At 39.3% G+C, this 11,502-nt stretch overlaps 1 protein-coding gene across 1 annotated transcript; it reads right to left on the minus strand.

Moving 5' to 3' along the window:
• Positions 1–1,249: 1,249 nt before the first annotated feature.
• On the minus strand, positions 1,250–11,359 carry ECD (ecdysoneless homolog (Drosophila); the record flags this gene model as incomplete). Its single annotated transcript, XM_009698276.1, has 11 exons — positions 1,250–1,480; positions 2,092–2,312; positions 2,441–2,508; positions 3,878–4,055; positions 4,923–5,029; positions 5,818–5,903; positions 6,870–6,995; positions 7,492–7,620; positions 8,510–8,702; positions 9,438–9,616; positions 11,250–11,359. Coding segments are annotated over 11 exons (1,628 nt in total), but the record flags the coding sequence as incomplete, so codon positions are not given.
• Positions 11,360–11,502: the final 143 nt, after the last annotated feature.

Below are 11,502 nucleotides of genomic sequence, written 5' to 3' on the forward strand. Positions count from 1 at the left end.
ACTCCAAACCTTAAGACTAATAACAACATCAATAATAATAATAATAATAATAGTAATCCCTTTAAAAGCAATCAGGTATGCCTACAGGATGAATCAGGCTTTCGTATCATTGAATACTATTTTTCTGAATATGTTTAAAACAAAAACCCAAACAAAAGCCAAAAACTCAACCAATGAGTTTCTCTTCTACCAGTTAAGACATTTGATTCATTGTTGTGTGGAAGAAAAAATAAAGACAAGACTCACAGAAACCGATTCAGACCTGGCGGGACTGCGTTCTTGATGTCTGTAAATCAGTAATTTCTACATATTTTATTTCAAAATTGTCTTGTTAAAACTAAGTCTTCATATCTAGAATAGATTTTTCATTCCATGTGAAAGCAACATGCTGAACGCCTTCTAGCTACGTTTTCACTGAAAAACAAAACAAAACAAAACTGTTCAGCCTGGGCTCATATACAGCTACTGCTGGCATGATACCAACATTCAGCAGTAATGGAATTCAAAAAATGCCCAATTATGAAAATGCTTTAACTCCAAGAACTTCTGATACTGCACTGAGGAAGTTATGCATACCTTCAAAGAAAAAAAAAAATCTCCAGTAATCAAGTTGTATTTCTGCTTTTATTTAAATAAATTCAAAAAATACTTATACCAAATATTTACATATTCAATCCAATTACTCCTCAAATCCTCCTGGTTAATAAAGAACAGATTCTTACAGCAATTATCAGAAGTCCTTACAATGAAGCATTGTACTTTTGGAAAAGCGATTAAGTGTCTGCTGAACATTTTAACCAGCATTCCGAAATCCACAAGAGAACACTGTTCCTATAATACGGTATTCCTCCATCTCCCCCTGAAGGCAGCGGCATTTGCAGAACATGAACTGCTTTCCAGATATTGAAACCACCTAGTAATGGGTAAAAGGGCATTTTTGAAATATGGCAAATTGGATCATTGATTTGAAAAACTGAAGACAGGTTTTGTAATAAAAGTTTCATTCAAGTCACAACATCATTTTTCAGATTTCTGAAAACATGTTAGCACTGGGAAAATCTGTTTTCTATCCAAGACAGTATCCAAACAGACGGCTTTTGCAGGTAAATTCACTTTGCATCTTTAAAGGCACACATAACTAATGCATAAAATGCTTTAAATTCAAACTTTTGTCTCTTCTTCCAAATACTGCTCGTCTTTCTGTGCTTCATTTCTCAATCAGCCAAGTCTTCTGAATTAAGACAGTCTTTTATTCTGTTGCTCGACTGTTAGAGCCAGTACGATCTGCGTTTTCAGGTAAATACACGCCCATGCTCTGTAAAATGTTTGAGGTGGGTCCTGCCAGTCCAGACTGAGCACTATAGGATTCAAGCAGGTTAGCTACTAGGTTCATATCCACATCAACTGGTGTCAACTCAGTATCTTCAGCTCCAGAATCAGGGCCAGCACTTTGAGACGTAGTTGCTTTAACAGAACTTGCCTATAGTAAGTATAAAGAGAAAGTTTTATCAAATTGTATAAACAGGTTTAAAAAAAAAAAAAAAAAAAAGAAAGACAAACCACAAGAGAAAAGAAACAAGGAAACAGTTCTGCAGCCAACAAAGTTCAGTACCTTCCACGCTGTCCTGACAGACAGGAATTTAGTCACCAAATGCTCATGCCAGTTAAAAATCGTCACTTTCCATTATACAGATTAAGTTCCAAGAGAAGGACAGAGAGGGTTACTGAGTCTTGGCTCAGCTTCCCATGGGAGAAATCTGCTACAGGAACTCAAGAAGTCAAGCTGCAGCTGCTTGCCTTACTACTAAAACAGGGTAAAACAGGGAAATTAAACTAAGTCTTGGAAATGATGTGCAAGTTAAAGCTTAGAGAAGTTTTTGTTTTGAAAAAATACACCATGGTGCAACTGCAGCACATTTGGCTTGCACACGGGATTATTATTTTTTTTTTTAGTAATTAGTTAGCACATGATGAGAAGACAGAAGTTTTTGATCACATTACTCAGGATGACCACTTTTAGCATTATTTCCACCTTCCTACTAAAGCTCTCAAAACTATTAGGCTACAAACTGGAACTCAAGGCATACTTACCCCTTTCTTTTGGGTGGTGAAACTTCTACCAACGTTGGTATGTGCCAGTTCACGGTCCATCTCATTCATATACGACTTGAGACTGCCTATAAGCTCATTAGGCGATACCTCCTGGTCCTGCCTTTGATTTTCAGCATCTAAGTCTTCATCATCCTCATCTGAGAAATCAAACTCTTCCTCTTCATCCAGATCATCAGAATCCAACTCTTCCGAGTCTGCCCCTGTGTATGATTTTGCGTCAGTACAGACAGCAAACAAATAAGCGCAGTGCCCGTGGGTGATGAGAAGACCCAGGGAAGCCAAATAACCATGAGAAAGTCTGACAAAAGAAACAAAGAAGCAATCTCACCTAAAATTCTGTCTAATGCTTTTGTAAAAGACTCTACGTCAAAGGTAACATGGGATTCATCAGATGACCTGAAATATAAAAATATTTTTAAATAAAGCTTTTATGCTTGCATAAGCCTGAAACAGGCATAAGCCATATGGCATACTGATTTCTCTCAAGCCTAAATTAAAGTGGAGACATTTGAACTGATGGTCTTGGAAGCGCTTAGAAGTCTGAGGCCTGCATGAATTCGAGATGAAACAGCAAGTGGAGGAATTCTTGGCATGAAAGACAAAAAAAACCAACACCTTTAATTGCTTGTTGTGGTCAAACAAAAATTGCACTGAAGACAACCAAAATAAGCATGCCTGATTCCTTCTAGAACAAAGCGGTGGTGTTACAGCTTAGGCAAAGATTTAAAAAGCTGAGAACCTCTGAGGCCTCCTGACTAGAAAGAGCACTAAAGGCTTCATTCTGGTCTCTCTCAAGGCTCAGTGATTTGCCTTTTTCCGGGGGGTGTTTTGTTTTGTTTTTTAAATAACTGAAGAAATCTATATTATAACTCAGACATTGACACTAACATTAATTAAAAAGGATCAAACAGTTAAGAGCATAAATTGAGTAGACCCTTATACACTTGATACCGCTTACACAGCATTATTTTCTCAATATTAAAGCTATTAAAAAGAACCTGGACAATATGCTACTACTTCTTTGTTTTTTAAAATTAAGGGCTTGTCCATACAACATTCAACTTAACTCCAACAATTAATCTAGTGGCATTCTGCTGTTGTCTCAATAGTTAAGCATCTTCAGTTAGCACTTTTCTTCCACTGTTGGGAACAATGAGAGGGATCCACAGCGATTCTTTTCTTCTGCTTCTAAGTGTACGGTATGTGCTTCAGTAGGGCAAAACCAGGCCCAATATCTTCAAAACACTAATCTACAGGAAATCTAAATACAGCTGTACCACAAAAATCAACAGTCTTAATTCACAGAGACAGATTCCCTCAACTTAAGTTTCATTTTTATTTCTGCACAGCCTCATCAGAAGAATCTTAGCAGTCCAAATAGTTGGTCCTTCATGGCAGAAAACTTTCAGCACAAATGAACTTGAGATGTACATTTTAATAACAGTGCTAAGAACTATGGTAACGAACAACAGTAAGTCTTCAACTTAAAAGGGTTAAAAAAAATTTAAACCCCACAAAACCAAACAAAGTAAGGGTGCTGGAAAATAGCACAACTTCCAGCATTTTTACCTGCACCAGTGTCAGAGTGGTCACCAAGCTGGTTTAAAAGCAACTACACATTCACTACTAGCATGGGTTTGTTTCAGTCCTCTGCTAAGGAGAACACTTTCAAACTTTGATTCTCTGCATTACAGAACCAAGGAAAGGACTGTGGCAGCGTGAAAACACATTCTACACCAGACACCAAACTTAAAAATACTATTACCATGGCATTTCTGCTCCTTCATGCGTTGAGACTTTGGATACAAAAGCCTTCATACTTTCAGCAACTGCTTCCAAGTCGTATTTCTGCTCTTCCTCATTTGAGGAAGGAAGGGACTCATTCCTTGCCTCCTTCAGCATCTGATCTAGATCATCTGGTGTAATCTCCAGCCAACTGTCATCTGAGAGAATATAGGACATATTTGTTATTCTGCACAAGTCTGTTAGCCCACAAGGCCCAATCCAGACAGCTGGGAGTACTGCTAGCGTTCTGTAGCTTATTTTTGCGCTATTGAGTTTTCATGCTGATACAGGATAACACAGGGTGTAACGCAGCGAGAGGCTGAGAAGAAGAGTTCAGATTTCATTTTACTACTTTAAAACTCTGCTTTATATGCAGCTTCAAACTAGCAGATACTGTTCTAGTCACAGATAATCCTTCTGCCACTAAACAAAGGAAGAAAAGGCTTACACTATAAAGGGAGAGCCAATCAACCTTCAACTATGATCATTAACCCTAAATTTGGATTTGTGTGCTACTGCATCATTCAGAAATACAGATGTGACCTGTACTGCACACCGGCAATAACAACATTTCTGTCAAATGAGTAAAAAAAACCCCATTATATAAAGTTTATGCTGGCCTTACATTGGCCATCAGAGTAGACCCGATGACTAATTAACTTTGTATTGTCACTATGGGAATTGGTTTACTATTATAAAATGTTTAAATACTTTCTGTCTGGTGGACAGTTAACACAAAGTACTTGATCTGGTTTAAGTGTGCATGGTGTTATTGATCTAGCGGTATCAAACCAGAAAGCGGATTGCATGTCTTGCCGATTCACAGCCCCAAGCATTGCGGCTTATACAAGTGAACTGGCTGCCTCAATCTTAAATGATGGCCCATGAGTAACAGCTCTAGCAGTCACAGGATAGGAGACAAACTAAGTAGGTACAGAGACTCGTACAGTGCTGTGAACATTCACCCTCTCTCCCCACAAATAATCATTGGTGATAGGAATAGTCCACTCCCCCATCCTGCTCACCATCCTCTGGAGGAAGATCAGCTGCTTCTCTCTCTAATTCCTTCAAATCAATGGTTGTTGCCTGTAGCAATGTCAAGATTTCATCACCTGGGCTTGCTTCAACAGAGCTAAAAGAAAAAAAGTCAATTTACTGAAATGGATTTGTACTAGCGTTACAATGCCAATGGCATCACACACTCTACCTGCAAGTTTTCACTCAAATTCCTCATTATTCCTTCTGTGCAAATACGTAAAAAAGATAAGTGAATTTGGGGGAAGTACCAGAATACTACACAGATAGTATTAGCCAAAACAAGACACAGTCAATTACTGTAATTCCTTGCTGATGGCTCCGAAGCCCATTTCTCATGCTTCCTTTGTTCTTTGTATTTATTTTGTCTTGCTAAACATTAGGATTGCCAGATCCCAAACAGCACAGACTGGAAATTCACACAACTAACAGTCAAGATATTATGAGCTGGCAAACCCTCAGATATTTTAGTACTGATTTATTTTTTGGATTTCATCTTTTGGAGAAATCTACAGCCAGCTGCCTGTCTTGAGTAAAGGAAACAGATTACTCCATATTTATTATTCACTGAGATTGCTTTTCAGTGAAACTTTTAAACACTTTCTGTAGCCAACCAACCAAACGATGCTTTTCAGTCACCTCTTAACCCACTTGGAATAGCTTAGCATTTCACAAAACCAAGATAAATAGTTACTCAAGCAATAACTTCGACTTGCAGAGGGTATTACAGAGAAATTAATACCCCTATGTCCTAGCCATAGCACCCATGTTAAGTGTACAATGGAGGAAAGGGTTCAGGGTTTTTGTAACAAGCATTAAAAAAGGTAAGTTAAAGTACTTGTAGGTACGGTGTATGATTACTCATGAATTTCAAGTAGCTCTTACCTTTCTGGCTTGGTAACAGATTGCTGGAAGTAATCTTCTGCCATATGCAACAGTTCCAAGTACTTAGCAGATCCTTCCATTTCTCCCTGTTTAAAGCAAGTCACAAGTATGAATCTAAACAATTCTCCCTCCCTTTCCTTTTCACAGTCAGGCTTCATAACGATGATCATTTGTCATACAGAAATTTAGTGCTGAGAAAATAAAACCAAGTAATACTGCTTTGCCATGGATACTTGGACAGAATATAGGAAATGGGCATAAGGTGTTTTCACAGTCAAATAATGAACTCAAGTCTTACGCTGCAATATCATACAGTGTACACTAAAAACAAAGACAATACTATGATTCCCACGACAGGGTGGATTTACCATGCCCAGGTTACAACTGTACAGGAATTGTGAATGAATCTCGTGGTGTTTGGGAATTATCCACAGAAGTGGCATTGAAGTACTGTAAGAATATTCCCCTTTTCCTATATTTAAAAGATATTAACCTAAGCATTCCGATACAGTTGTCAGATTTTACAACCTTCAAATAAGTAGTCAATTTATGTCCAGTTTATAAACTTCCAAGAAGTAGTCAAAGGCATCTTAAAAAAACAACCAAACAAACCAACAAAACCAAACAAAACCCACAAAAAGACCTACAAAACCCACACAAACAAAAAATACACTTACATGGGCCCAAATGGGTCCACTGGTGTTAAGTATAGATCTTTAAGAACACTGAATTCTGGAGTCATGCAAATGAAAATAGTGAAAACAGTTATACTGACACACAACGATATTGTGGTTTCCTGTATTTATTTCCCCTTTCTTTAAATTAATGAATTAGTCCTCAAATCCTGCTTTTTCCTTTTTAATTTCAAAAGAAATTAATTCATTTCAAAGGGGAATAAACTGTACATATCTCCTTTAAAGACATTCATTCATTTTCCTTAGACAGAAGCCTTAGGTTTCTTGCCCTGCTTCAACTACTTACACAAGTTCAAGAGCTAAAACATGTTTTTCCTGGAATGTTTAAAAGACACATACACACACACACAACTTCACCTTGAAATAATTTTTTTCCTTCAGGCTGCCGAGGAATCTCTCCCACAGGGGACTACTGAACACATTTCTCTTGGAATCAGGAGATACTTTACTGCACTTGGAGCACAAAATTTCAAAGCCATGAGCCTGTATAAGAGATGGAACAATAAGAGGTTCTCAAGACTTGACAAATTTAAGTGCCCCTTTAAACGACTGCATGAAGAACTGACTATCATCGAGCTCCTGATGCTGCCATTTGAGAAGTAGGTGCCAAACCCAATTGTATGTCAGGTAGCAGTATCTTGCTTTGGAAATTGGAATCTGTCTTTCTGCAGAAATAATTTCGACTTTGCAACGTTTCTCTACGTGGGCAAAGCAACCTAGAAGACAGATCTATAGTGCACAAGCTACTCCTCAGAGAAGCATGAAGACTTTACCTGTACTGATAATCTAAGGAAGTACAAGAGTGCTCTATTCTGTAAAAGAAAACTCCCATGATACTATACTTCCAGAAAAACGGTAACTGCAAATTTGTTTGCGTTTCTCTGTACAAGCAGGCAACTTACAAGCAGAGAGTAATTTCTCAGACATATGTAAACAAGCAAACTAAAGACTAAGTACAAAACGCACAAAAAATAATTACCAGTTTCATGCCCAGTTCATAGGCTTTGTATTGAGGGTGAGATGGGACGGGCAGCGTGTATCTACTACGTCTATCTGGAACAAACTTCTGCTGCACCAGCTGTGCATATAAACACTTTGTGAAAGTAACCTGAAAAAGCCAGAGCAAAAGAAAACCACTCACTGCAGCGTGACTGTGTTGTGTACAGGCATCAACTTCTCACCAGTCTCATCCAAACTTTGTTTTAAAGCACTCATATTACAGACAATACCTCAGATTGTATTCAAAATATATCTTAGGTACATTTGCCTAAGATATGTTGCTTTTCAGATCTTACAAAGTATATTCCAAGTTGATATCTCTAAATAAATATGAACTTCATCCAGTCTAAATACATTAGAAAAAATCCTCACTATTCATGCCAACGAGGTATATTTTGAAAATGTAAGGGCTCTTTTCAATTAACGAAACGAAAGCTGAGATTTCAAAAACAGTCTAGAAGTCTAAAATTTGACTCCAAAGCTTATTTTCAGGACTCTAGGGGTATGACTCTGTAATGCAAACGTATCAGATACAACGCTGCTTGGACAATGCTCATAAAACACTTCATAAAATAGCTTTCACAGAGCTGGGTAAGCACAGCTGAGAAGGTGAGAAGCCTTGGAATGAACAGCTAGGTGTAGTTAGGAACAACTCCTTATGTTGGCTGGCAGTGCTGTCAAACCGCTGTGATCGCAGAACTTGATCGATTTACTTAGCAAGTATTTCAGCAGAGGAACTCTTAGCAGTAACCTCTGATTTCAGAAACATGATTTATCTCATGATTAGCCACTTGAAAGTCTAGGCATGTCAATCCGAAGGCAGAAAAGCTATTAAAGTAATGAACTGGAAATTCACGTCTAGCATCAAAAGAACAAAATAAATCAGAAAACATACTACTTTAAAAATTAAATCCACATATTCATATCACTTGACCACAGAACCTCCGTCAGTTACAGAACCTAATTAAGTGACAACTTGCATTAGAAGGATCACTTACTACAGCCATCACACGCTCGTCTGGAGGGAAAGTTTGAAAAGAGCGACATGCTCGTAAATCGACAGGATCTCGCAGGTAAAAGGCCTGCACTGCTGCAGCCACCAAGGACGGGCGCTGCCTCAGCACTGCCACAATGCCTGCCGGAAGGTAGCAGTGGGCTCGGTGAAACGAGGCCTGAATTTTCTCAGGATACCTGTATGATACAATAGCAACACAGTGTACTAAGTGTATTGCAAGCCCAAACCGCTCCTTTTTAATTATTATTCCCATTTTCACTTTAATATTAACCTATCTTACGGGCCAAGTGCCAGAAGATTATTCTAAAGCTAAAACTCAGCTAATCTAACACCTGGAATGTCTTTTTATGTATATATACATATACATAAATCTACATGGCTAATAAAAATTTAATCCCCACATTGGTAAGATGAATAACTGTGAACTTGACTAACAGGTCCAGCTACACAGTATCCTTCACCGCACTGAGCACAGAAGTCATCTGGCTTGCGCTGTCAAATCCTTGTAAAAGAATAATGTACAGTACCGAACACACCCGTGACAAGCTGATGCTCTGAAAAGCACGCTGCTTCTGCATTTTAGTTTGCAATCCTCTTTCTCCCCCTGTAAAGGGCTCCTAAAGGCTCACAGAACTTTCAGATTTTTCAGTACAAGAAGGATGTGCAGGAAGAATAACTCTTGTCATCATCAGGTGTGGCATCATAGCAGTGAACCACCTTCAGAGCCCCCAGGTCACCATACAGCCTACAGGACACTGGTCCCCCCTTCCACCACCTCTAGCTGGTGGTTTCTGAAAAGCAAGCAACTTTATCACATCTAACAGGAAAATGATTGAATACAAGAAAGCACCCCAGACAGCCCAGAATCCAAACTTACTGTTGCAGAAGACCAAAATAAAACACCCACATACCCACTGATGCGTTTATACACTGCTGTTCTAATGGGTTCTGCAGCCAAGAACTCCTCCGAACGGGTGGATAACAGCGTTAACGCCTGTGAGATTGTTGGACTGGCAGCGGATAGGTCGCGTTCCTGCTCCTGAGTCTCTGACAGCGGAATGATGTGCAGTTCTCCTTTGTAAAAGAACACCTGGCAGATAGTAACATTCTCATCAGACAAGATAAGAAGTGTCACACACTAAGCAATGGAAAATTTCATTACATATACGAATGTATTTGTTTAAACGGAGAGAATACTGAAGTACAGCTAGAGAAATAATACAGGAAACAGCATAACCTTTTTTTTTTAAATGGGAGATGAGGTAAATACAGATGCCAGAGACCATGATCCAACCAGTAAATAAAAAGCCCTATTTTAACTGCAAAAGTTTGGTCAAATGTATCTTGTTTCCTTAATAACAGCAATGCAGAAAGCTTCTCTTTAACTAGAGATTTGCTTCAGGAGAATCAGACAGCATAACCTAACTGCTGAAGAATAGGAGACAGGGATCTGAAAGCCTTATTTCAGGTGCTACATGTGATCTCAACTCCATCACCCTGGTCGTTCCCGCAAACAGAAGGAAAACATGGCCCTGAGAGTCCAGATACAGGTTTGCAATTATTTTTTGTGTTGTGTTCCACCCCTTTTCTTTTAAGAGTCTTGTGGTAGGAAAAAAAAAAAATTAAGCAAATCTTTGCTAATGAAAAAAACTTCTTTCCATTTAAATCCATTGCCAAGAAACTCAGTGACATAACTACTAGCAATCATCCACAGCGAAGTGATCTGGCTGCAAACTCCAGGTGAAGGAGTCCGCTCATTAATTCACCTATGCCAGACCCAGTCTGTCTCCCTGTAGAGGCAGCAACACTCCAATCTTGAGCGTTCCCCAGTCTGAGGGCAGCAAACCCTCATGCCTGAGCACTCGAGAATATGGTAGAAAAAAATCCAAGTGGCTATAGCAGAGCTAGAAAGTTCAGGTGGATCCAAGAGCGCTCCCGAGGAGAGCAATGTGGTATGTTTGTACTACACTGCCAAACACATTCCAAAGTTCCCATGTTATCCAAGCTTTCCTTGCACTACAGTAACCTAGAAAATGGAAAGCTGGCCAAACTTACTGATTTTACAGATCAGTCAATAGCACGATAGCTTCACTGCCTTCACATTCCCCACCATGAGTAGCAAGTTTTAAAAAGTTCAGTCAGCTCTGCATTATGGAACAACTCTTACAGAATGATTTATGTGCAAGAGTCAGATCTAGCTGAACAACACAGACTCACAGCCTAGCAGGCAGGTCTGCAGTCTCCATGTGAATGTTTTGCCAGTAGTATAAGAACGTATTAGTATAAGAACTTTCTCTTTCTTCCTTCCATCAACAAACCAATTCCAGAAGAACCAACTGGTCTCTGTAACAATTTCCAGATACCCCTACAGCAGTTTCTCAGGATGCGCTCACTCTACATAGCATTCTGCAAGAGCACACAGGTCAGAATCAAGTATCAAAGGTTTCCAGTGGTTACGTCTCTCATTCAACATCCACAGCAAGAATAAAAAAGCTCATTAAAACCAGAATGAAACCAGACTGTTCTGAAAAAAACATGCTGCTAACTAAAACAAGTCTTGAGCCCTGCCCAGAAGTTTCTTCACTAGTAAGGGATAGGTAGCACTCTGGATTTTCAGCGGCAGTCAGACCACTTGGCCAGGTAGAGGTGCAAGAGAAAACTCCAACCGGTAAGTAAAAGGCCACTGTGAGCCACCTGCCAATTGGTACAGAAGTTTTACTCACCCTGTTGTCGCTATTCTCGGGATTCAGCCACTTTGGGAGAAAATCAGCTGCTTCTATCAAGAGAAACTCCCCATCGTTGTCATCGATCCTGGCCAAGGAGAAACCGGTTTCTTACTAGGGAAGTCTCGCACAGCACAATAACGCAGCTTCTAAATCCATGTCTGCTTTTTGGTTTTTTTTTTAGTACTAAGACACGAGCTCCTGTCAGCCCCTGTCAGGAAAGGCGCTGTCCCTTCGCACCCCCGCCCCAACC

This window comes from Cariama cristata, unplaced genomic scaffold (genome assembly GCF_000690535.1).
Source record: "Cariama cristata isolate BGI_N322 unplaced genomic scaffold, ASM69053v1 scaffold19494, whole genome shotgun sequence".
Lineage (NCBI taxonomy): Eukaryota > Metazoa > Chordata > Aves > Cariamiformes > Cariamidae > Cariama > Cariama cristata.